Source organism: Oncorhynchus mykiss, chromosome 16 (genome assembly GCF_013265735.2).
Source record: "Oncorhynchus mykiss isolate Arlee chromosome 16, USDA_OmykA_1.1, whole genome shotgun sequence".
NCBI lineage: Eukaryota > Metazoa > Chordata > Actinopteri > Salmoniformes > Salmonidae > Oncorhynchus > Oncorhynchus mykiss.
The window spans coordinates 1528873-1556325 of record NC_048580.1 but is presented as its reverse complement, the minus strand read 5'-3'; the positions used below and the strand labels follow the sequence as shown (position 1 = coordinate 1556325).

Sequence of the window (27453 nt, the reverse complement as noted above, 5' to 3'; positions counted from 1 at the left end):
CACCAGTCACCAGTCACCAATCACCAGTCACCAATCACCAGTCACCAGTCACCAGTCACCAGTCACCAGTCACCAATCACCAGTCACCAATCACCAGTCACCAGTCACCAGTCACCAATCACCAGTCACCAATCACCAGTGCTACTTGATTACTGGCCCTGCAATTTAAAACAAATATCCATTCATGAAATGAATGAACAAAGAAAACCGTTGTTTCTGAGAGGTGATGTTTTTTTATTGACCAATCTGGAATGTGCTCAATTGATCCTGTATCGCTGTCCCACATGGGACCATAGTCCCTCTATTAAGTAGGGCTCTGGTCAAAAGTAGTGCACTAGCTTTTGTGCCATTTGGGACAGCTCATTACATTCATCCAGAGTTCTTCCACATATCTATAAAAATGTGTTGAACAAATTCATTGAGATCATTCTCAGGTGAACAAAAAAAAGGTTTAGATAAAAACCCTTTTGGATTACAGTGGTTTGTATGTGGTGCCTGACAATGCAATAACACCACCAATGGGTTGGTATAGTACTGTACATCGTTTCACAAACCCTGACCGTGTCCCAAATACATCTAAACTAGTGCACTAGATGGGTAATATAGAGGGCTCTGGTCTAAACTAGTGCACTAGATGGGTAATATAGAGGGCTCTGGTCTAAACTAGTGCACTAGATGGGTAATATAGAGGGCTCTGGTCTAAACTAGTGCACTAGATGGGTAATATAGGGGGTCATGTGGGACAAACTCGTGTTGGTTTGAAATCTACAAAAAACTGACGAGGCTTGACGATGAGGAGTAGCTTGGGAGAATAATTGACTAAATAACACCAGTAGAATGAGCCGTAACATGGTCATCCATGTCTCTCCCACATCCTTCAGCACTGTACATTTGGTTACGCCGGCATCCTGCCTTTTGACAGGAAATGTCACTGTTCAGAAACCAGTATCCATTGTCCCCGTTAATCACTGAAGTCCTCAGCGTTGAAGTATACACAGTGTACAAAACATTAGGAATACCTGCTCTTACCTTGACAGGCTAAACAGGTGAATCCAGGTGAAAGCTATGATCCCTTATTGATGTCACTTGTTAAATCCACTTCAATCAATGTAGATGAAGGAGAGGAGACAGGTTAAAGAAGGATTTTTAAGCCGTGATATATTTGAGACATGGATTGCGTATGTGTGCAATTCAGAGGGTGAATGGGCAAGACAAAATATTTAGGTGCTTTTGAACAGGTGCAACTCAATATTAGGAAGGTGTTCCTAATGTTTTGTACACTGTAGAGACCTAGGGCTGTATGTGTCAAGCGTCTCGGAGTGCTGGTCTAGGATCAGCTTAGCCTTTTAGATCATAATTAATAAGTTAACACGGACAGGAGGGACCTGTTCCTAGATCAGCAATCCTACTGAGACGATGATACCTAGAGTTGTGTTCAACAAGGCTCTTGTTTGCAGTGAACAGGTTACTTACTACCTGCCCAGACGGTTAGCTAACTACCTGCCCAGACGGTTAGCTAACTACCTGCCCAGACGGTCAGCTAACTACCTGCCCAGACGGTTAGCTAACTACCTGCCCAGACGGTTAGCTAACTACCTGCCCAGACTGTCAGCTAACTACCTTCCCAGACTGTCAGCTAACTACCTGCCCAGACTGTCAGCTAACTACCTGCCCAGACTGTCAGCTAACTACCTGCCCAGACTGTCAGCTAACTACCTGCCCAGACTGTCAGCTAACTACCTGCCCAGACTGTCAGCTAACTACCTGCCCATACTGTCAGCTAACTACCTGCCCAGACTGTCAGCTAACTACCTGCCCAGACTGTTAGCTAACTACCTGCCCAGACTAGTGTCACCTGCTCAGACTGTTAGCTAACTACCTGCCCAGACTGTTAGCTAACTACCTGCCCAGACTGTCAGCTAACTACCTGCCCAGACTGTCAGTTAACTACCTGCCCAGACTGTCAGCTAACTACCTGCCCAGACTGTTAGCTAACTACCTGCCCAGACTAGTGTCACCTGCTCAGACTGTTAGCTAACTACCTGCCCAGACTGTTAGCTAACTACCTGCCCAGACTGTTAGCTAACTACCTGCCCAGACTGTTAGCTAACTACCTTCAGACTGTTAGCTAACTTCCTTCTCAGACTGTTAGCTAACTTCCTTCTCAGACTGTTAGCTAACTTCCTTCTCAGACTGTTAGCTAACTTCCTTCTCAGACTGTTAGCTAACTTCCTTCTCAGACTGTTAGCTAACTACCTGCCCAGACTGTTAGCTAACGTTAACTGTGTCCCCAGGGACATCCACAGGGGTCCCCGCAGGCCCTCTTCCTAGCCCAGAGCGAGCGGAGCTCCTCGGGGGAGTGTTGGGGCGACGACAGCATGTCCTGGTAGCAGTCCTTCTCACACAGCCAGCCTGCATCCTGGGGAGAGGACAACAACAACAACCATCAGACAACAGTCAGACAATTAGGGTTAGGTTTATTAAGGTCTAACAATGCTAACTGGCATTCGTGTTAACAACCAAGGTGAAAGACAAGAATAACATGAGCTTGTTGGTTAGGGTGGCTGTTTTCAGGTAGGCTACCATACTATGTTACCTGCTATTTCTACTATAGTCATGTCATCTGGTTCTTTACCTAATATGTCTACTATACTAGTGTCATCTGGTTCTTTACCTGATATTTCTACTATACTAGTGTCATCTGGTTCTTTACCTGGTATTTCTACTATACTAGTGTCATCTGGTTCTTTACCTGGTATTTCTACTATACTAGTGTCATCTGGTTCTTTACCTGGTATTTCTACTATACTAGTGTCATCTGGTTCTTTACCTGGTATTTCTACTATACTAGTGTCATCTGGTTCTTTACCTGATATGTCTACTATAGTCGTGTCATCTGGTTCTTTACCTGATATTTCTACTATACTAGTGTCATCTGGTTCTTTACCTGGTATTTCTACTATACTAGTGTCATCTGGTTCTTTACCTGCTATTTCTACTATACTAGTGTCATCTGGTTCTTTACCTGGTATTTCTACTATACTAGTGTCATCTGGTTCTTTACCTGATATTTCTGTGGTCCAACAGCAGCCATCCAGATCCCCATGCTCACATCTTCCCCCTGAAACAACACGTAACACATTATGAGTCTCCAATGGTGCCTTGCTTTTCTGGTAGAAAGAGGAGGGAGGGAAGCGCTACTAAGGTACACAATAGTACATTTTGGTAGACAGAAGGTGCTCTTTGGTAAAAGGCGTGAATTGGTCATCAAAAAGAAAGGAGGACCAAGGCACTCTTCATATAATTAATGAAAATGCCTTTATTTGTATGGCATGTTCAATAGAAACAACGTTTTAAAAATCTGACGCGTTTCAGCTGCATGGCCTTCGTCAGGGAGTACAAAGAAATGAACACAATGTCCTCTTTTGAACAGCTTTTTCAAATCAGCCCTAATTAGAAGAGGGAGTGGTTACACAATTGATTTGACACAACTAGTAAACAATATTTTACACATTAAAAAGTGAAATACTGTAGCTATGTGATCATAAAAATACAACTCCAAGCTAAAAGTATGAGAACACTTAGAAAGGTAGTTCTAACCTTAAATATGACTGGGAGAAGTGTCAAGAATAAGAAAGCTAAATATTCCATAGTACACTAGAACACAGCAAAACATGAACAATAACAGTCTAAACATAGCTGAGGGCAATTGAGCAAAATGTCCACTAGATGACAGCAAATGGACCAATCACGACCCTACAGGAAGGGGGAGAAATCCCCCCCAGATTTCTAAAACGTTGTTTCTATTGAACATGCCATACTAATAAAGGCATTTTAACTAATTATATGAAGAGTGCCTTGGTCCTCCTTTCTTTTTGAAAAAGTGTTTGGTGCCGTGTGGTCCCGGTACCTGGTAGGCCTTGAGTTGCTCTGCATTGCTGGCCAGCCATTGGACGAGGTCCCTGGAGGCCACGTAGCCCGAGCCGCAGGCGAAGGCCGGGTAGGCTGGACTGGCGTATTCTAGCTCCTGCCACTTCCCAATGCGGTCCACCGCCCAGCTCTGACGGAAACTGGGAAAGAAAGAACATCAGACAGACACACTGCCCAATGCGGTCTACCACCTAGCTGTCTAACAGTAGGAAGAACAACAGACAGGCAGGCAGGCAGGCAGACAGACAGACAGACACACTTCCCAATGCGGTCCACCACCTAGCTGTCTAACAGTAGGAAGAACAACAGACCAACAGGCAGACAGACACACTTCCCAATGCGGGCCACCACCTAGCTGTCTAACAGTAGGAAGAACAACAGACCAACAGACAGGCAGGCAGACAGACAGACACACTTCCCAATGCGGTCCACCACCTAGCTGTCTAACAGTAGGAAGAACAACAGACCAACAGACAGGCAGGCAGACAGACAGACCGACACTACCCAATGCGGTCCACCACCTAGCTGTCTAACAGTAGGAAGAACAACAGACCAACAGCTGCATCAGATCTTACTCACCAGAACTACCTCCATATGATTAGGCTGGAATATGAATTTATCTAAGTAGGAGCTGCTCTGAGCAAAATGAGTCTGGAGAACTGTCTAGGCTGTAGGCAGTTTTCCCCTGGTTTAAACCTTCATTTAACTAGGCAAGTCAGTTAAGAACAAACTCCTATTTACAATGACGGCGTACCGGGGAACAGTGGGTTAACTGCCTTGTTCAGGGGCAGAACGACAGATTTTTACCTTGTCATGTCGGGGATTCAATCCAGCAACCTTTCGGTTACTGGCCCAACGCTCTAACCACTAGGCCACCTGCCGCCCAACGCTCTAACCACTAGGCCACCTGCCGCCCAACGCTCTAACCACTAGGCCACCTGCCGCCCAACGCTCTAACCACTAGGCCACCTGCCGCCCAACGCTCTATCCACTAGGCCTCCTGCCGCCCAACGCTCTAACCACTAGGCCACCTGCCGCCCAACGCTCTAACCACTAGGCCTCCTGCCGCCCAACGCTCTAACCACTAGGTCTCCTGCCGCCCAAAGCTCTAACCACTAGGCCTCCTGCCGCCCAACGCTCTAACCACTAGGCCTCCTGCCGCCCAACGCTCTAACCACTAGGCCACCTGCCGCCCAACGCTCTATCCACTAGGCCACCTGCCGCCCAACGCTCTAACCACTAGGCCACCTGCCGCCCAACGCTCTAAACACTAGGCCACCTGTCGCCCAACGCTCTAACCACTAGGCCACCTGCCGCCCAACGCTCTAACCACTAGGCCACCTGCCGCCCAACGCTCTAACCACTAGGCCACCTGCCGCCCAACGCTCTAACCACTAGGCCACCTGCCGCCCAACGCTCTAACCACTAGGCCACCTGCCGCCCAACGCTCTAACCACTAGGCCACCTGCCGCCCAACGCTCTAACCACTAGGCTACCTACCGCCTCTACACTCTAACCACTAGGATACCTGCCACCTCTACACTCTAACCACTAGGATACCTGCCACCTCTACACTCTAACCACTAGGCTATCTACCGCCTCTACACTCTAACCACTAGGCTACCTGCCGCTCCAAAATATACTCAGCTACTACAGGACGGACCAGGGGAGTGCTGATCTAGGAACAGATTTCCCATCCAAATAAACTTCAAAGGATCCTAGATCAGCACTCCTACTGAAAACAGGCAACATATCCAGACGCCGTCTACCACGCTGTGTCTGTATCCAGACGCCGTCTACCACGCTGTGTCTGTATCCAGACGCCGTCTACCACGCTGTGTCTGTATCCAGACGCCGTCTACCACGCTGTGTCTGTATCCAGACGCCGTCTACCACGCTGTGTCTGTATCCAGACGCCGTCTACCACGCTGTGTCTGTATCCAGACGCCGTCTACCACGCTGTGTCTGTATCCAGACGCCGTCTACCACGCTGTGTCTGTATCCAGACGCCGTCTACCACGCTGTGTCTGTATCCAGACGCCGTCTACCACGCTGTGTCTGTATCCAGACGCCGTCTACCACGCTGTGTCTGTATCCAGACGCCGTCTACCACGCTGAGTCTGTATCCAGACACCGTCTACCACACTGAATCATGTATCCAGACACCGTCTACCACACTGAATCATGTATCCAGACACCGTCTACCACACTGAATCATGTATCCAGACACCGTCTACCACACTGAATCATGTATCCAGACTGTCTACCACACTGAATCATGTATCCAGACACCGTCTACCACACTGAATCATGTATCCAGACACTGTCTACCACACTGAATCATGTATCCAGACACTGTCTACCACACTGTATCATGTATCCAGACTGTCTACCACACTGAATCATGTATCCAGACACTGTCTACCACACTGTATCATGTATCCAGACTGTCTACCACACTGAATAATGTATCCAGACACTGTCTACCACACTGTATCTGTACAGTACTCACTTCCCCCACCAGAAGTTGTGTCTCTTCAGGCCCTTGTGGTCGATCTTCATTAAAACCTTGTCCACGTCAATATAACAATCATCATCCGTCTTCAGGAGCAGATCAAACGCAGCGTTTCCCACCGACCTATAAAACATCAGGGAGTTATCAACCCACCTATCAGACAACAGATAACGAATTAACCCACCTATCAGACAACAGATCATGAATTAACCCACCTATCAGACAACAGATCATGAATTAACCCACCTATCAGACAACAGATCATGAATTAACCCACCTATCAGACAACAGATCATGAATTAACCCACCTATCAGACAACATAATCACACTACCATTCAAAAGTTTGGGGTCACTTCGAAATGTCCTTGTTATCCATGAAAACATACATGAAATGAGTTGCAAAACGAATAAGAAATATAGTCAAGACGTTGACAAGGTTATAAATAATAATACATTAAATAATTTGTGTGTCCTTCAACCTTCTCTTTCGTAAAAGAATCCTCCATTTGCAGCAATTACAGCCTTGCAGACCTTTGGCCTTCTAGTTGTCAATTTGTTGAGGTAATCTGAAGAGATTTCACCCCATGCTTCCTGAAGCACCTCCCTCCCACAAGTTGGATTGGCTTGATGAGCACTTCTTACGTACCATACAGTCAAGCTGCTCCCACAACAGCTCAATAGGATTAAGATCCGGTGACTATAATGGAGTGGCAAGCACAGACAGAATACCAGCTGACTGCTTCTTCCCTAAATAGTTCTTGCATAGTTTGGAGCTGTGCTTTGGGTCATTGTCCTGTTGTAGGAAGAAATTGGCTCCAATTAAGCGCAGTCCAGAGGCTATGGCATGGCGTTGCAAAATGGAGTGATAGAGACCTTGATGAAGGAAGGCTTTGACCCTGTACAAATCTCCCACTTTACCACCCCCAGACCATCACATTGCCTCCACCATGATTGACAGATTGCGTCTGGAGCACTCCTCCAGCATCTTTTCTGCGTCTCACGAATGTTCTTCTTTGTGATCCGAACACCTCAAAAACTTAGATTTGTCTGTCCATAACACTTTTTTTCCAATCTTCCTGTTATTTAGCTTTTTCATTGCAACTCTGCCTAGCAGGCCAGCATCCCGGAGTCGCCTCTTCACTGTTGACGTTGAGACTGGTGTTTTGCGGGTACTATTTAATAAATCTGCCAGTTGAGGACTTGTGAGATGTCTGTTTCTCAAACTAGACACTCTAATGAACTTGTCCTCTTGCTCAATTGTGCCCCGGGGCGTCCCACTCCTCTTTCTATTCTGGTTAGGGCCAGTTTGCTCTGTTCTGTGACGGGAGTAGTACACAGCGTTGGACGAGATCTTCAGTTTCTTGGCAATTTCTCCCATAGAGTAGTCTTAATTTCTCAGAACATGAATAGACTGACGAGTTTCAGAAGAAAGGTCTTTGTTTCTGGCCATTTTGAGCCTGTAATCGAACCCACAAATGCTGATACTCCAGATACGCAAGTAGTCTAAAGAAGGCCAATTTTATTGCTTCTTTAATCAGAACAACAGTTTTCAGCTGTAGCGTCAGGCTGGGGATAGTAGCGTCAGGCTGGGGATAGTAGCGTCAGGCTGGGGATAGTAGCGTCAGGCTGGGGATAGTAGCGTCAGGCTGGGGATAGTAGCGTCAGGCTGGGGATAGTAGCGTCAGGCTGGGGATAGTAGCGTCAGGCTGGGGATAGTAGCGTCAGGCTGGGGATAGTAGCGTCAGGCTGGGGATAGTAGCGTCAGGCTGGGGATAGCAGCGTCAGGCTGGGGATAGCAGCGTCAGGCTGGGGATAGCAGCGTCAGGCTGGGGATAGCAGCGTCAGGCTGGGGATAGTAGCATGGTACGTATCATTTCTATTTGATAATTTACACATTCACTGAATAGCAGAGCCAGTAAAGAGCTTTTTAAACCAAGTCTGATTTTTTCGTATGAACTTAATGTCATAATTGATTCCTTTCAGTTAACTACAGTAGTGGACTATAGGGCCTCAATGGTGCCGCTCCAGAAGGACTCTGTTTCCTGCTTTTACATCAATGGTGTCGCTCCAGAAGGACTCTGTTTCCTGCTTTTACATCAATGGTGCCGCTCCAGGAGGACTCTGTTTCCTATCAATCATTTACACAAAGACTTCCTTTATGGAGGCTTTTACATCAATGGTGCCGCTCCAGGAGGACTCTGTTTCCTATCAATCATTTACACAAAGACTTCCTTTATGGAGGCTTTTACATCAATGGTGTCGCTCCAGAAGGACTCTGTTTCCTGCTTTTACATCAATGGTGTCGCTCCAGAAGGACTCTGTTTCCTGCTTTTACATCAATGGTGTCGCTCCAGAAGGACTCTGTTTCCTGCTTTTACATCAATGGTGCCGCTCCAGAAGGACCCTGTTTCCTGCTTTTACATCAATAGTGTCGCTCCAGAAGGACTCCGTTTCCTGCTTTTACATCAATGGTGTCGCTCCAGAAGGACTCTGTTTCCTGCTTTTACATCAATAGTGTCGCTCCAGAAGGACTCTGTTTCCTGCTTTTACATCAATGGTGTCGCTCCAGAAGGACTCTGTTTCCTGCTTTTACATCAATGGTACCGCTCCAGAAGGACTCTGTTTCCTGCTTTTACATCAATGGTGTCGCTCCAGAAGGACTCTGTTTCCTGCTTTTACATCAATGGTGTCGCTCCAGAAGGACTCTGTTTCCTGATTTACATCAATGGTGTCGCTCCAGAAGGACTCTGTTTCCTGCTTTTACATCAATAGTGTCGCTCCAGAAGGACTCTGTTTCCTGCTTTTACATCAATGGTGTCGCTCCAGAAGGACTCTGTTTCCTGATTTACATCAATGGTGAAATTGAGAAACTGTCTTCCAGAGATGGACCATCATAAAAAATAAATCCTCACTAAGTTCATGCAAATATTTTTGGAAGAGAAAATCGTCCTTGGTGTGCAAGGGGCTTAAGAATAGATGTACAGCAGCCCAGAGCAGCCCAGAGTAGCCCAGAGCAGCCCCGAGTAGTCCAGAGCAGCCCCGAGTAGCCCCGAGTAGCCCCGAGCAGCCCCGAGCAGCCCCGAGTAGCCCCGAGCAGCAGAGCCAAACTATAAGATTTGTGTCCATTTTCATGTTACTTGTGTAGCAGACCAAAAACCACGCTAACAGAGGGAAACCGCGACTCTCGCAGTGTAGTTGCGAGGTTAGACCAGTCACACTGGGTACGTACCACTTGTAGAACTGCAGTAGTTTAGAAGGCACGTTCCTGTATGTATCTACTACATCCACAAACACTATGTCTCCATATCGCAGACCCTCCTGCTCCAGAGACCTGTCCTCCATCTGCAGTCTGGTGCCATGACTCTGGATCCGCCCCTGTCGGCCATGCAGCACTTCCCACAGGGACGCCATGTCTAGGAGGAGAAACAATGAGAGGATAGAAGACATACCGACAGACAGACAGGCCATGTCTGGGATACGTCCAAAATGGCACCCTATTCCCTACAATAGTGCACTACTTTAGACCAGAGCCCTATGGCACCCTATTCCCTACAATAGTGCACTACTTTAGACCAGAGCCCTATGGCACCATATTCCCTACAATAGTGCACTACTTTAGACCAGAGCCCTATGGCACCCTATTCCCTACAATAGTGCACTACTTTAGACCAGAGCCCTATGGCACCATATTCCCTATGAAGTGCACTACTTTAGACCAGAGCCCTGTGGCACCATATTCCCTATAAAGTGCACTACTTTAGACCAGAGCCCTATGGCACCATATTCCCTATATAGTGCACTACTTTAGACCAGAGCCCTATGGCGCCCTATATAGTGCACTACTTTAGACCAGAGCCCTATGGCACCATATTCCCTATATAGTGCACTACTTTAGACCAGAGCCCTATGGCACCATATTCCCTACATACTGCACTACTTTAGACCAGAACCCTATGGCACCCTATTCCCTATATAGTGCACTACTTTAGACCAGAGCCTTATGGCACCATATTCCCTATACAGTGCACTACTTTAGACCAGAGCCCTGTGGCACCATATTCCCTATATAGTGCACTACTTTAGACCAGAGCCCTGTGGCACCATATTCCCTATATAGTGCACTACTTTAGACCAGAGCCCTGTGGCACCATATTCCCTATATAGTGCACTACTTTAGACCAGAGCCCTGTGGCACCATATTCCCTATATAGTGCACTACTTTAGACCAGAGCCCTATGGCACCCTATTCCCTATATAGTGCACTACTTTTGACAAAGGCCAACAATGTCTGTTTATTTTCTGCATGAACTCTTCTGCTTCTCACCGTGGCTCATATATTGATTGGTCTAAAACACAAAGACCATGAATGGGTATATTGTTTGGTTCTGAAGTCACATGCCATTGGACTGGACTCACCATGGATTTTGAAGGTGAACCCTCCAGCCAACCCTGGGAAGCCCAGAGCACTCCTGTGAGGCAACGTCCCCTCATCGATCTGTAACATCACACACAGGAGAGAGAGAGAGATTGTCGACACACACAGGAGAGAGAGAGAGATTGTCGACACACACAGGAGAGAGAGAGAGAGATTGTCGACACACACAGGAGAGAGAGAGAGAGATTGTCGACACACACAGGAGAGAGAGAGAGAGATTGTCGACACACACAGGAGAGAGAGAGAGAGATTGTCGACACACACAGGAGAGAGAGAGAGATTGTCGACACACACAGGAGAGAGAGAGAGATTGTCGACACACACAGGAGAGAGAGAGAGATTGTCGACACACACAGGAGAGAGAGAGAGATTGTCGACACACACAGGAGAGAGAGAGAGATTGTCGACACACACAGGAGAGAGAGAGAGATTGTCGACACACACAGGAGAGAGAGAGAGAGAGATTGTCGACACACACAGGAGAGAGAGAGAGATTGTCGACACACACAGGAGAGAGAGAGAGAGAGAGAGAGATATTGGAGACGATGCAAATGTTCATGTGACAAATGTAGGAGATTTAACTGTGGAATAATGCTAGATTTAGCTATTGTCATATTTTAAAGACTATTGAACAAACACAAAGTGTAGCATATCTGTGAAAAAGAATGGGAAGCTATTAGGTACAGAGGAAAACTTGAGGACTCCTCCCCCGTTGTTCAGCTTCACCCGGGACGTGTTGACCGTAGTCAGACCAGCTAAGTCAGGACTCTCCCAGACCAGAGTCCCCTCAAAGCCCTGGACAGGAGAGAAGGACATGACAGTCCAGTCAGACAATTCCCTATTAGTATTCTCTGTTTAGAGACTTTACCATGACATAAACCTCACCTTGGGCAGAATGAACCACTCCACTGGTTTGTACCACACACCGTTCAGACTTGTCCCAGGACTGAGCGGGCTGAAGCAGGCTGTCACCACTGCCTCCTGCCACACACAGAGGAGGTGGTTGAGGAATCAACAACATACTCTGGAGATTCACCTTCTGTATCCAGTACGCTCTACTATTCTAGAGCCTTACTGCTGCTGCTGGTCTACTGCTGCTGCTGGTCTACTGCTGCTGCTGGTCTACTGCTGCTGCTGGTCTACTGCTGCTGCTGGTCTACTGCTGCTGCTGGTCTACTGCTGCTGCTGGTCTACTACTGCTGCTGGTGGTCTACTGCTGCTGCTGGTGGTCTACTGCTGCTGCTGGTCTGCTACTGCTGCTGGTCTGCTACTGGTCTACTGCTGCTGCTGGTCTACTGCTGCTGCTGGTCTACTGCTGCTCTACTACTGCTGCTGGTCTGCTACTGCTGCTGGTCTGCTACTGCTGCTGGTCTACTGCTGCTGGTCTACTGCTGCTCTACTACTGCTGCTGGTCTGCTACTGCTGCTGGTCTGCTACTGCTGCTGGTCTGCTGCTGGTCTGCTACTGCTGCTGCTCTACTACTGCTGCTGGTCTGCTACTGCTGCTGCTCTACTACTGCTGCTGGTCTGCTACTGCTGCTGGTCTACTGCTGCTGGTCTGTTACTGCTGCTGGTCTGCTACTGCTGCTGGTCTACTGCTGCTGCTGGTCTGCTACTGCTGCTGGTCTGCTACTGCTGCTGGTCTGCTACTGCTGCTGCTGGTCTGCTACTGCTGCTGCTGGTCTGCTACTGCTGCTGGTCTGCTACTGGTCTGCTACTGGTCTGCTACTGGTCTGCTACTGGTCTGCTGCTGCTGGTGGTCTACTGCTGCTGCTGGTCTGCTACTGCTGCTGGTCTGCTACTGGTCTACTGCTGCTGCTGGTCTACTGCTGCTGCTGGTCTACTGCTGCTCTACTACTGCTGCTGGTCTGCTACTGCTGCTGGTCTGCTACTGCTGCTGGTCTACTGCTGCTGGTCTACTGCTGCTCTACTACTGCTGCTGGTCTGCTACTGCTGCTGGTCTGCTACTGCTGCTGGTCTGCTGCTGGTCTGCTACTGCTGCTGCTCTACTACTGCTGCTGGTCTGCTACTGCTGCTGGTCTACTGCTGCTGGTCTGTTACTGCTGCTGGTCTGCTACTGCTGCTGGTCTACTGCTGCTGCTGGTCTGCTACTGCTGCTGGTCTGCTACTGCTGCTGGTCTGCTACTGCTGCTGCTGGTCTGCTACTGCTGCTGCTGGTCTGCTACTGCTGCTGGTCTGCTACTGGTCTGCTACTGGTCTGCTACTGGTCTGCTACTGGTCTGCTACTGCTGCTGGTCTACTGCTGCTGCTGGTCTACTGCTGCTGCTGGTCTGCTACTGCTGCTGGTCTGCTACTGCTGCTGGTCTGCTACTGCTGCTGGTCTGCTACTGCTGCTGGTCTGCTACTGCTGCTGGTCTGCTACTGCTGCTGGTCTACTGCTGCTGCTGGTCTGCTACTGCTGCTGGTCTGCTACTGCTGCTGGTCTGCTACTGCTGCTGGTCTACTGCTGCTGCTGGTCTACTGCTGCTGCTGGTCTACTACTGCTGCTGGTCTACTACTGCTGCTGGTCTGCTACTGCTGCTGGTCTGCTACTGCTGCTGGTCTGCTACTGCTGCTGGTCTGCTACTGCTGCTGGTCTGCTGCTGCTGCTGGTTTGCTGCTGCTGCTGGTTTGCTGCTGCTGCTGGTCTGCTGCTGCTGGTCTACTGCTGCTGGTCTACTACTGGTCTGCTGCTGCTGGTCTACTGCTGGTCTGCTGCTGCTGGTCTACTTCTGCTGGTCTACTGCTGCTGGTCTACTGCTGGTCTGCTGCTGCTGGTCTACTGCTGGTGATCTACTTCTGCTGGTCTACTGCTCAGTACACAAAACTAGTCCTCTGCTTGATATGTTTTGCTATCCCTCAGCTCTATAAGTTCCACCAGCAGGAGTTCAATAAGTTATCTGGCGGACAGCCTCAACTCAGAGAACAGCTACACTCCGAGTCCACGGACGGCTACACTCCGAGTCCACGGACGGCTACACTCCGAGTCCACGGACGGCTACACTCCGAGTCCACGGACGGCTACACTCCGAGTCCACGGACGGCTACACTCCGAGTCCATATCCACGTCATAAGGAATTCTTCTCCACCACGCCCATAAATGGGAAAAACAAACATTCTTTCCAATTGTAAAACAGGGGCCTTACAGCAGTCCCAAGGACAACAATTCAGGAGGGGACCAGGTTCAACACGTGGGTGGCTTTAATTCCACAGCGCTCGTGATAAAAGTATATTATATTTCTGACTTTAAAATGTCAGCAATCAAAAGAAAAGGCCTCTTATTAAGGAAAAACCTGTCCTAACCATAAAGGCAAAGGTGGGGTCTCTTAGGCCCAAACACAGCCTTCCCAATGAGTTACCAAACATGAACTGACCAGAACTGACCAGAACTTCCCAAAATGGGCACTTAGAAACATTTGGCCTCACCAGGTACATCTACGCGCCTGCGTTCAGTGAACACGGAGAAGTTCTCAGGACTAAACAGCACACAAATAGGCCTACGTGTTCCCGAAATAAAAATCTGACCTTCTACGTCGTGAGTGCTGCGAACGCTCATGTGCACTATAAGCATTGAACCCACTGAAGGTAAGAAAAGACAAATGAAAACGTAACAATGTAACCTGTATCAAACGTGATTCAGAAATGTATTTTAACGTTGAAATACAAAAGGTAAGGGATGGTGAAACGCTAGCAACTAATATGGATTTAACAAATACCCATTTTAACTTGTGAAAGCAACAACAAACATTTCAACAAGGGAACAAAACACGCTCCGCTGGCGGCAGTGGAGAGCCCTGGCCACCAGCACCGTCACGAGGGAAGCCCTGGGCGCTAGCACCGTCACGAGGGAAGCCCTGGGCGCTAGCACCGTCACGAGGGAAGCCCTGGGCGCTAGCACCGTCACGAGGGAAGCCCTGGGCGCTAGCACCGTCACGAGGGAAGCCCTGGGCGCTAGCACCGTCACGAGGGAAGCCCTGGGCGCTAGCACCGTCACGAGGGAAGCCCTGGGCGCTAGCACCGTCACGAGGGAAGCCCTGGGCGCTAGCACCGTCACGAGGGAAGCCCTGGGCGCCAGCACCGTCACGAGGGAAGCCCTGGGCGCTAGCACCGTCACGAGGGAAGCCCTGGGCGCCAGCACCGTCACGAGGGAAGCCCTGGGCGCTAGCACCGTCACGAGGGAAGCCCTGGGCGCCAGCACCGTCACGAGGGAAGCCCTACAGTATTACGTTTCTACTGAGAATGCTCAGCAACCAATGTTTAAAAGTCATCCTTAGACATACTGTACTTTCTAAAACGTAGTAATAACAAGCAATACAAGGTGGGTGTGGCTGCGACATTCTGTCTAAAAACCGACGGAGTAGAATGGCCTTAACTCACCAAAGGCGAGCGTGCAAGAGGTGTGTTTAATATTTTAGGATGCATTGTTTTGCATTATAATGACCCAACCGACACCGGGTTGTCCCCTTTGACAACTCGCTGAATTGGAACGGGTCTATATTTTGACGTTTTATTGCTAGTCACACAAACAAATGTTTTTGTCATAATTCACTTTTTTTGGAGCTCATTTTAGTTGGAAGAGGCTTGAGCCTTTACCAGACATGCTAAATTAGACCTGGAAACACAACATTACTAATCAACAAACATGGAGATATGAACTATTCTGCCATGGATTTAATACTAGATTTAAGGCAATACAAACTCTTCCTGTCTACCAATAAAAGCCACTCCGTCAACCACCTCAAGTTCACTAGCTATGTACAATGCTGCATATAAACCATGTACAATGCTGTATGTACAGTGCCTTCGGTAGGTATTCAGACCTCTGGACTTTTTCCCTCATTGTAACATTGACTTATTCTACAATGGATAATAAAATCCTCAGCAATCTACACACACACACACACACACACACACACACACAGACACACACACACACACACACAGACACACACACACACACACACACACGCAGACACACACACACACACACAAAACCCCATAATGACAAAGCGAAAACATAATTAATTTAAACACAAAAAGATCCCAACATGTCGAACGAACAAATTGTCTGTCGGCATTTATAAAATTGTACGGAAACTACCCGTATCCATCACAACTGTTGTGATTAGGATTTATGCAGTATGACTTCACTCACAGCTTGATGGTGACATTCTCCTTGATCTGTGGTCTACTCTTCTGTTGGGTTCTACTCTTCTGTTGGGTTCTACTCTTCTGTTGGGTTCTACTCTTCTGTTGGGTTCTACTCTTCTGTTGGGTTCTACTCTTCTGTTGGGTTCTACTCTTCTACTGTTCTCGGGTGCTACTCTTCTACTGTTCTCGGGTGCTACTCTTCTGCTGTCGGGTTCTGCTGTCGGGTTCTGCTGTCGGGTTCTGGTGTTCTACTGTCGGGTTCTGCTGCTAGCCTCCACACTACCTGTTGTTCCAGCTGCAGCAGCCTGACTGTGACATTCCCCTCTATCTCCATGTGAGGTCCAGTAGGGAACACCCCCAACCTGGTGATGACTAGGGGGTGGAGGACCTTAAAGTCCAGGGCCACAGAGGAGACCTCCCCAGGGACAAGGACAGACGGGTCAGACACCTCCACCAGCTCCATCTCCTTATCCTGTCCTGGAGCTGAGAAAGAGAGACAAAGAGAGACACGGAGGGAGAGAGACAGGGTGAATCTAAAGTATTGTCTCTACTCCCCCCAGAGAAGATAAGGAACAGCCCAACCCCACACCCAAAAACACTGAAAGGGAGCAAGTTTATTATACAGGGCATTCGGAAAGTATTCAGACCCCTTGACTTTGTTACGTTACAGCCTTATTCTAAAATAGATTAAATCAATAATGTTCCTCATCAATCTACACACAACAGCGAAAACCCGTTTTTAGAAATTTTGGCAAATGTATTAAACATAAAAAACAGATACCTTATTTACTTAAGTACTCAGACCCTTTGCTATGAGACTCGAAATTGAGCTCAGGTGCCTCCTGTTTCCATTGATCATCCTTGAGACGTTTCTACAACTTGATTTGGAGTCCACCTGTGGTAAATTCAATTGATTAGACATGATTTGGAAAGGCACACACCTGTCTATATAAAGGTCCCACAGTTGACAGTGCATGTCAGAGTAAAAACCAGCCCATGAGGTTGAAGAAATTATCCGTAGAGCTCAGAGACAGGATTGTGTCGAGGCACAGATCTGGGGGAAATATCTGCAGCAACGCTCCCCATCCAACCTGACAGCTTCCCAAATACAGGTGTGCCAAGCTTGTAGCGTCATACCCAAGAAGACTCCAGGCTGTAATCGCTGCCAAAGGTGCTTCAACAAAGTACTGAGTAGAGGGTCTGAATACTTATGTTGAGTAAAGAGTCTGAATACTTATGTTAAATGTGATATTTCAGTTTACATTTCTAAAAACCCGTTTTTGTTTTGTCATTATGGGATATAGTTTTATGCAAACATAAGCAACACAATCCTGTCTCTGAGCTCTACTGAACAATCCTTTTGCCCTCGAGGCTTGGAGTTTATATAGACAGGTGTGTGCCTTTCCAAATCATGTCCAATCAATTGAATTTACCACCGGCGGATTCCCATCACGTTGTTGAAACATCTCAAGGATGATCAATGGATACAGGAAGCACCGGAGCCCATTTTCAAGTCTCATAACAAAGGGGCTGAATACTGATGTAATAAGATGTTTATTTGCACATGAATGGGGTATTGTGATGTCATTAATGGGGTATTGTGATGTCATTATGGGGTATTGTGATGTCATTATGGGGTATTGTGATGTCATTATGGGGTATTGTGATGTCATTATGGGGTATTGTGATGTCATTATGGGGTATTGTGATGTCATTATGGGGTATTGTGATGTCATTATGGGGTATTGTGTGTAGATTGATGAGGAAAACATTTCATTTATTCCATTGTAGAATAAGGCTGTAACGTAACAGAATGTGGAAGAAAGAAAGGGGTCTGAATACTTTCCGAATGCTCTGTAAAATGTCCATGAATTATAATCCACATTTCCTGTAGCAAACTGGTTTCAAATTGTGTTGAATATCATGTTGAATATCACAGGAACATAAACATGTTGAATCTGATCTTCATCTAAGTCACAACAATAGACAAACATAATCTGCTTTAACTTATTTCTTGTCTATAATTGAATACATCATTTAAAACATTCACAGTGTAGGTTGGAAACAGTATGTGCACCCCCCTAGTCTAATGACTTATCCAAAAGCTAATTGGAGTCAGGAGTCAGGTAACCTGGAGTCCAATCAATGAGACGAGATTGGAGATGTTGGTTAGAGCTGCATTGCCCTATAAAAATAAAAAAAAACCTCACAAAATGTGAGTTTGTTATTCACAAGAGGCATTGCCTGATGGGAACCAGGCCTCGAACAAAAATATATCTCAGAAGACCTAAGATTAATAATTGTTGAAAAAGCAGGAAAGGGTTACAAAAGTATCTCTAAAAGCCGTGATGTTCATCAGTCCCCTGTAAGACTATTATTATAGACGAGAGAGATAATATTTGTATTTGTCCAACAGCAGTCGATCATCATGTCACCTGAATAAGACCCCAGATATGTATTATAAAGGAGCATCTAGATCATCATGTCACCTGAATAAGACCCCAGATACTTATTATAAAGGAGCATCTAGATCATCATGTCACCAGAATAAGACCCCAGATATTTATTATAAAGGAGCATCTAGATCATCATGTCACCAGAATAAGACCCCAGATATTTATTATAAAGGAGCATCTAGATCATCATGTCACCAGAATAAGACCCCAGATATTTATTATAAAGGAGCATCTAGATCATCATGTCACCTGAATAAGACCCCAGATATTTATTATAAAGGAGCATCTAGATCATCATGTCACCTGAATAAGACCCCAGATATTTATTATAAAGGAGCATCTAGATCATCATGTCACCTGAATAAGACCCCAGATATTTATTATAAAGGAGCATCTAGATCATCATGTCACCTGAATAAGACCCCAGATATTTATTATAAAGGAGCATCTAGATCATCATGTCACCAGAATAAGACCCCAGATATTTATTATAAAGGAGCATCTAGATCATCATGTCACCTGAATAAGACCCCAGATATTTATTATAAAGGAGCATCTAGATCATCATGTCACCTGAATAAGACCCCAGATATTTATTATAAAGGAGCATCTAGATCATCATGTCACCTGAATAAGACCCCAGATATTTATTATAAAGGAGCATCTAGATCATCATGTCACCTGAATAAGACCCCAGATATTTATTATAAAGGAGCATCGATCATCATGTCACCAGAATAAGACCCCAGATATTTATTATAAAGGAGCATCTAGATCATCATGTCACCTGAATAAGACCCCAGATATTTATTATAAAGGAGCATCTAGATCATCATGTCCCCAGAATAAGACCCCAGATATTTATTATAAAGGAGCATCTAGATCATCATGTCACCTGAATAAGACCCCAGATATTTATTATAAAGGAGCATCTAGATCATCATGTCACCTGAATAAGACCCCAGATATTTATTATAAAGGAGCATCTAGATCATCATGTCACCTGAATAAGACCCCAGATATTTATTATAAAGGAGCATCAGGATCATCATGTCACCTGAATAAGACCCCAGATATTTATTATAAAGGAGCATCTAGATCATAACCAGGCTCTTTTCACCCCCCTGTGAAGTTCATCAGAACTTGTTTCATCTGTAGTCTAATAAACTGAATGGTTTCCTGAGTCCTAGTGGGACGACCACACAACACATCATCACGTGACTCCCAAGGTTACTTCAGTATGATGGGTATTATATCAACATTCGAGCATAAAGACATTTCCACCACAAAAAGATCCCACCATGTCTAACGAACAAATGATCCGTCAGCATTTATGTAATGGTAAGGAAACTTCCTGTTTTATTTTATAGGGTAAGAGATTTTACTGTGGATGGAAACCTGGTTAGACAGACAGAGCAAAGGATGTCAGTCTCTGTTTATATAACACATATTCATCCAAGCTGTTTTGTCATCTACTGTACTGGTGTAGCTAAAAGCTGTACTGGTGTAGGTCCTACCTGTGGGGGGGTTTGTGAGGTCCTACCTGGGGGGTCTGCAAGATCCTACCTGGGGGGGGGGGGGGTTGTGAGGTCCTACCTGGGGGGGGGGGGGGTTGTGAGATCCTACCTGGGGGGGGGGGGGGGGGGGGGGGGGGGGTTGTGAGATCCTACCTGGGGGGGGTTTGTGAGGTCCTACCTGGGTCTGTGAGGTTCAAGAGGGAACATGAGTAGGGATCCTCTCTGTCCTCTTCTGGAATGGGACAGCCATGTTTCCCAATGATAAACTTCACTTGCACCCTGAAACAAAAACAACACCACCACAGTAAAACACAACACTATTACCACCACAACACTATACCTGTGACATAACACCATATGAAACAGTCATCCCTCCACTTATTCTGGCTCCTCTGATGAGTTACAGGCTTCCAAATGGTACAGAGCATTCAGAAAGTATTCAGCCTTTTCTTTTATGTTACAGCCTCATTCTAAAATTGACAAAGAAAATAAAACATCTCAATCTACACATAATACCCCATAATGACATTTTGGGAAATGTATAAAATAAATAACGAAATATCACATTTACATAAATAATACTTTGTTGAAGCACCTTTGGCAGTAATTACAGCCTCGAGTCTTCTTGTGTATGATGCTACAAGCTTGGCACACCTGTATTTGGGGAGTTTCTCCCATTCTTCTCTGCAGATCCTCTCAAGTTCTGTCAGGTTGGATGGGGAGCGTTGCTGCACAGCTATTTTCAAGTCTCTCCAGAGATGTTAGATCGGGTTCAAGTCCGGGCTCTGGCTGGGCCACTCAAGGACATTCAGAGACTTATCCTGAAGGCACTCCTGTGTTGTCTTGACTGTGTGCTTAGGGTCCGTTGTCCTGTTGGAAGGTGAACCTTCACCCCAGTCTGAGGTCCTGAGCACTCTGGAGCAGGTTTTCATCAAGGATCTCTCTGTACTTCGCTCCATTCATCTTTCCCTCAATCCAGACTAGTCTCCCAGTCTCTGCCACTGAAAAACATCCCCACAGCATGATGCTGCTGCCACCACCATAGGGATTGTGCCAGGTTTCCTCCAGACGTGATGCTTGGCATTCAGGCCAAAGAGTTTAATCTTGGTTTCATCAGACCAGAGAATCTTGTTTCTCATGGTCAGAGTCTTTAGGTGACTTTTGGCAAACTCCAAGCAGGCGGTCATCTGCCTTTTACTGAAGAGTGGCTTCTGTCTGGCCACTCTACCATAAAGGCCTGATTGGTGGAGTGCTGCAGAGATGGTTGTCCTTCTGGAAGGTTCATCCATCTTCACAGAGGAACTCTGGGGCGCTGTCAGAGGGACCATTGAGTTCTTGGTCCCGTCCCCCCGGTTGCTCAGTTTGGCTGGGCGGCCAGCTCTAGGAAGAGTCTTGGTGGTTCCAAACTTCTTCCATTTAAGAATGATGGAGGCCACTGTGTTCTTGGGGACATTTAACGCTGCAGAAATGTTTTTGGTACCCTTCCCCAGATCGGTGCCTCGACACAATCCTGTCTCGGAGCTCTACGGATAATTTATTCAACCTCATGGCTTGGTTTTTACTCTGACATGCACTGTCAACTGTGGGACCTTATATAGACAGGTGTGCCTTTCCAAATCATGTCCAATCAATTTAATTTACCACAGGTGGACTCCAATCAAATTGTAGAAACATCTCAAGGATGATCAATGGTAACAGGATGCACCTGAGCTCAATTTAGAGTCTCATAGCAAAGTGTCTGAGTACTTATGTAAATAAGATATCCGTTTTTTATTATTAATACATTTGCCAAAATGTCTAAAAACATGTTTTTGCTTTGTCATTATGGGGTTTCGTGATGTCATTATGGGGTATCGTGATGTCATTATGGGGTATCGTGATGTCATTATGGGGTATCGTGTGTAGATAAATGATGAAAAAATAATAATTTAATCAATTTTAGAATAAGCCTAAAACGTAACAAAATGTGGAAAAAGTCAAGGGGTCTGAATACTTTCTGAATGCTCTGTATATTACACAACTTTTGGCCAGAGACCCTAATAGTGCACTATGTAGGGAATATGGTGCCATAGGACTCTGGTCTAAAGTAGTGCACTATGTAGGGAATATGGTGCCATAGGGCTCTGGTCTAAAGTAGTGCACTATTTAGGGCATAGGGTGCCATAGGGCTCTGGTCTAAAGTAGTGCACTATATAGGGAATAGGGTTCCATAGGGCTATGGTCTAAAGTAGTGTACTATGTAGGGAATAATGTGCCATAGGGCTCTGGTGTAAAGTAGTGCACTATATAGGGAATAGGGTGCCATAGGGCTCTGTTCTAAAGTAGTGTACTATATAGGGAATAGGGTGCCATAGGACTCTGGTAGTGCACTATGTAGGGAATATGGTGCACTATGTAGGGAATATGGTGCCATAGGGCTCTGGTCTAAAGTAGTGCACTATATAGGGCTCTGGTCTAAAGTAGTGCACTATGTAGGGAATATGGTGCCATAGTGTACTACTTTAGACCAGAGCCCTATGTAGGGAATATGGTGCCATAGGACTCTGGTCTAAAGTAGTGCACTATGTAGGGAATAATGTGCCATAGGGCTCTGGTCTAAAGTAGTGCACTATATAGGGCATAGGGTGCCATAGGGCTATGGTCTAAAGTAGTGCACTATGTAGGGAATATGGTGACATAGGGCTCTGGTCTAAAGTAGTGCACTATATAGGGAATAGGGTTCCATAGGGCTATGGTCTAAAGTAGTGCACTATGTAGGGAATATGGTGACATAGGGCTCTGGTCTAAAGTAGTGCACTATATAGGGAATAGGGTGTCATAGGACTCTGGTCTAAAGTAGTGTACTATGTAGGGAATAATGTGCCATAGGGCTCTGGTCTAAAGTAGTGCACTATATAGGGAATAGGGTGCCATAGGGCTCTGTTCTAAAGTAGTGTACTATATAGGGAATAGGGTGCCATAGGACTCTGGTAGTGCACTATGTAGGGAATATGGTGCACTATGTAGGGAATATGGTGCCATAGGGCTCTGGTCTAAAGTAGTGCACTATATAGGGCTCTGGTCTAAAGTAGTGCACTATGTAGGGAATATGGTGCCATAGTGTACTACTTTAGACCAGAGCCCTATGTAGGGAATATGGTGCCATAGGACTCTGGTCTAAAGTAGTGCACTATGTAGGGAATAATGTGCCATAGGGCTCTGGTCTAAAGTAGTGCACTATATAGGGCTCTGTTCTAAAGTAGTGTACTATATAGGGATTTTTTATTTTTTTTTATTTTACCTTTATTTAACTAGGCAAGTCAGTTAAGAACAAATTCTTATTTTCAATGACGGCCTAAGAACAGTAACTGCCTTGTTCAGGGGCAGAACGACAGATTTGTACCTTGTCGGCTCGGGGATATGAACTTGCAACCTTCCGGTTACTAGTCCAACGCTCTAACCACTAGGCTACCCTGCCGCCCCAAGGAATAGGGTGCCATAGGACTCTGTTCTAAAGTAGTGCACTATGTAGGGAATATGGTGCCATAGGGCTCTGGTCTAAAGTAGTGCACTATGTAGGGAATATGGTGCCATAGTGTACTACTTTAGACCAGAGCCCTATGTAGGGAATATGGTGCCATAGGACTCTGGTCTAAAGTAGTGCACTATATAGGGTACCATAGGGCTCTGGTCTAAAGTAGTGCACTATATAGGGCATAGGGTGCCATAGGGCTCTGTTCTAAAGTAGTGCACTATGTAGGGAATAGGGTGCCATTTCAGACACAGTCATTTCCCAAGGTACTTCTCTTCAGTTACCATGGTTACTATGGTTTGCTAAAAGGTCATCTCACTCCCTCTGTATCACACATGTATAGATAATTCTGCCTGTATCCCAAATGGGACCCTGTCCCTTATATTAGTGGACTACTTTTGACCAGTATCCCCACTCAGACCAATGTATATAAACACACATGTAGTGTACGTCTATGGTCCATACCTGCGTTGGTAGTGTGTGTGGTCCCGGAGGTATCCCAACCACGTCTCTCTTATAGCCTGTCTGAGATCATAGTGATGTCTGGCAGACAACACCCCCACCAGCACCTCACCACAGGGAGATGCTGCCGAGTCCTCATCTGTTAAGTTAAAATCATCACCATACAGGTAAATGAATGGGAAAGGGAAAGGGGGGGGGGGGGGATTTATGTAAAATGTGAACCATGTATAGACAGTCCATTTTAAAACTTCACATAGTCTACATTATATTCAAACCTGGAAAATAAATTCCTAAAGCAGATGGCTATGAAGTCCTACCACCAGCGGGAGAGGAGAGTTTGCCGCTTATGACAAGATCTGCATCTCTAATGGGTCGATTTGCAACTAAAATGGGGCAAATTGGACTTAAAAGCTGTCCAGCAAGTCCACCGAGCTAGTCTCCTGACGGGGAACCATTATCACTTTGGAGGGTCGCCTGCATGCCAATAGCTCGTGGCTAACTGGGAAACGGTTGAACTGATTCCTGCCTCCAGTCTCAACATTATTAAATTATTATAAAGACGTGGTTATGAAACCCATGAGACGTCACAAAAGATTGGCGACGAGTAATTCTGAACCTACTGGAACAATTCTGTCCGGAAGAAGTTGGTTTTCCGTGGTATAGTCTCTAGGTAATTGATAGCACAGTGTCTTGCTAACAGAGGTAAATACATAATCAAGCTAGTTAAGAGAGAGTTAGCATCGTCACGGGCGGAAGAAAATGATTTGAGACGGACATCAAAGCAAGAAAACAACGTGATTAAACAAACTTGGGAATTAAAAACTGCTAAATGCGCGAACTTGGTGAAACGTCAGCGAGTGAAGTGAATGAAGATCACGTGACGGAGGAAAATCTTGCGGTGTTTGAGGACAATATTGATCATCCCTAAAGCCAACACCTCATTTGGCCGCCTTTCCTTCCAGTTTCCTGCTGCCTGTGACTGGAACGAATTGCAAAAATCGCTGAAGTTGGAGACTTATCTCCCTCACCAACTTCAAATATCTGCTATCTGAGCAGCTAACCGATCGCTGCAGCTGTACATAGTCCATCGGTAAATAGCCCACCCAATTTACCTACCTCATCCCCATACTGTTTTTATTTATTCACTTTTCTGCTCTTTTGCACACCAGTATCTCTACCTGTACATGACCATCTGATAATTTATCACTCCAGTGTTAATCTGCAAAATTGTAATTATTCGCCTACCTCCTCATGCCTTTTGCACACAATGTATATAGACTCTCTTTTTTTTCTACTGAGTTATTGACTTATTAATTGTTTACTCCATGTGTAACTCTGTGTTGGGGGGTTCTTGCAGGAACCTAACTGCCCAACAAACATTTGGATTGACAGCAGGTGCAGTAACTTAAATGAAAAATGTTGTAGATCTCTGCAGTTCATCCAGAGTGATCATGGGCCTCTTGGCTGCATCTCTGATCAGTCTTCTCCTTGTATGAGCTGAAAGTTTAGAGGGACGGCCAGGTCTTGGTAGATTTACAGTGGTCTGATACTCCTTCCATTTCAATATTAATCGCTTGCACAGTGCTCCTTGGGATGTTTAAAGCTTGGGAAATATTTTTGTATCCAAATCCGGCTTTAAACTTTTAACGGACCTCTGAGACTATCACAGTGCAGGTGCATTTATACGGAGACTTGATTACACACAGGTGGATTGTATTTATCATCATTAGTCATTTAGGTCAACATTGAATCATTCAGAGATCCTCACTGAACTTCTGGAGAGAGTTTGCTGCACTGAAAGTAAAGGGGCTGAATAATTTTGCACCCCCAATTTTTCAGTTTTTGATTTGTTAAAAAAGTTTGAAATATCCAATAAATGTCGTTCCACTTCATGATTGTGTCCCACTTGTTGTTGATTCTTCACAAAAAAATACACTTTTATATCTTTATGTTTGAAGCCTGAAATGTGGCAAAAGGTCGCAAAGTTCAAGGGGGCCGAATACTTTCGCAAGGCACTGTATCTTTCTAAAAACAGTCAAATGGACACAATTCAATGGATATCAATCAACAAAGAGTTAAGAAAATGTAGGCTACACGAATATGTTGAAGGTTAGCTGTATTGGGTGCAGATGACTGAACTACTCACTTTTGTGTCTGTAGGTATACAGACGAGGAGGTATACAAAGGTGTGTCTATTGGTATGCAATGCAGATCACATGTACCATCCTCCTCCCTCACCTCTTCAATTAATATCCCATAGGCCTCTACATTATGGACAAGGTAAGTGTATGAAAACCATTAGCAAAACAGTTTCACATTCACCACAAAAGGTATGAATACTGTTGTGTGCATGTTTTGTTAATCATCTGTACAACTACTATTTTTAGAATTCACAGACTTCACCCTCCCTACACCTCTGATGAATATAAACAGGAAACCTGTTCGATTACCATGCACTGCAAAATCATTCTGGCTGTGGATACGGAGAACATTAACATCAAACACGGCAGAGGATATACCCATTGGACTTCAGGCTCTGCTGGGAGTCTACCTCATATTGCCATGGTTTTAATTCTGCTTTGCCACTAAAATCATAATAAAAACGGAGAACTAAAATATGGTGTTGTGCGTATTATTATTAAGAACTATAATAGGCGAGGGGGGAGGGGGGGGGTAGTTAACCCCAAAAGGTTCTTCGAGGATCCATTAAAAGGGGTTATTTGTAGAACTTGTGTCCCACCCAGAACCCCTAAAGAAAACTCCATGAGCCTTTTATTTTGTGAGTGTGATTCTGGTCTCATCACTATTTAAAATTGTTATAAAGACGTGGTCTCGAAACCCACGAGACTAAATACAGTATAAAAAATGTCAGTATAGTTTTATACTTTTCTAGTCCAACAAAACCATGTATATTGCAATGAGCGGTTTCAACACAGCTAGATAAAAAGTTGACTGAAGAAAACATTACTGTACCAGAATCTTTCTCCAACGAGATGGTCGCTCTGTTTGTCCACGACCAGAAGTGCACCACTACCGCGACAACACACGGAACTAGAAGCAAGGCTAGGCTTCGCATGGACGGATCGCTCGGTGGAGATTCCAACGGTTAACGGGTAGGCTATAAACTGGATCCGGTAGTGGTGTTATCTGTGTGTAGCATAAAACGGTATGTGCCTCCTGTACATTTCTGTGCTAAATGTCTCATGTCTGCCTCCGCTCCTGTTCTGAAGATGATGATGATGATGTTCATTCAACCAATGGAAGTGCAGACATCGAACCGCTATGTTCTCTGGGATATGAAGTACTGTAGTCATCACGCCACAGGTCGCTAAAACAAAAAATATTTGTACAACTGGGAGCTGTCCTGTGATCTTATTTTATCATTGAGATTTCAACATACAGCAGTAGGCTATTACTGATATTTAAGCGTTGCTAGTATTGTTACATGTATATACAGTACCAGGCAAAAGTTTGGA

The 27453-nt window shown here is 45.7% G+C and overlaps 1 protein-coding gene across 2 annotated transcripts; it reads right to left on the bottom strand.

The window, feature by feature from the left end:
• Nucleotides 1–219: 219 nt before the first annotated feature.
• On the bottom strand, nucleotides 220–27228 carry b3galnt2 (beta-1,3-N-acetylgalactosaminyltransferase 2). Of its 2 annotated transcripts, XR_005036410.1 has the most exons (13): nucleotides 26951–27228; nucleotides 23981–24116; nucleotides 20183–20283; nucleotides 16315–16514; nucleotides 11767–11862; nucleotides 11566–11676; nucleotides 10863–10941; nucleotides 9676–9859; nucleotides 6443–6568; nucleotides 3911–4070; nucleotides 3065–3121; nucleotides 2043–2419; nucleotides 220–1855 (listed from the first exon to the last, which is right to left on the bottom strand). XR_005036410.1 is itself a non-coding variant. In XM_036945922.1 (12 exons), the coding sequence occupies exons 1-12, from the start codon at nucleotides 27051–27053 to the stop codon at nucleotides 2279–2281; spliced, it is 1494 nt and encodes a 497-aa protein (XP_036801817.1). In that variant the 5' UTR covers nucleotides 27054–27228; the 3' UTR covers nucleotides 220–2278. The 2 variants fall into 2 exon arrangements, 1 of the variants encoding a protein (XP_036801817.1); XM_036945922.1 differs by having other exon boundaries at nucleotides 220–2419.
• Nucleotides 27229–27453: the final 225 nt, after the last annotated feature.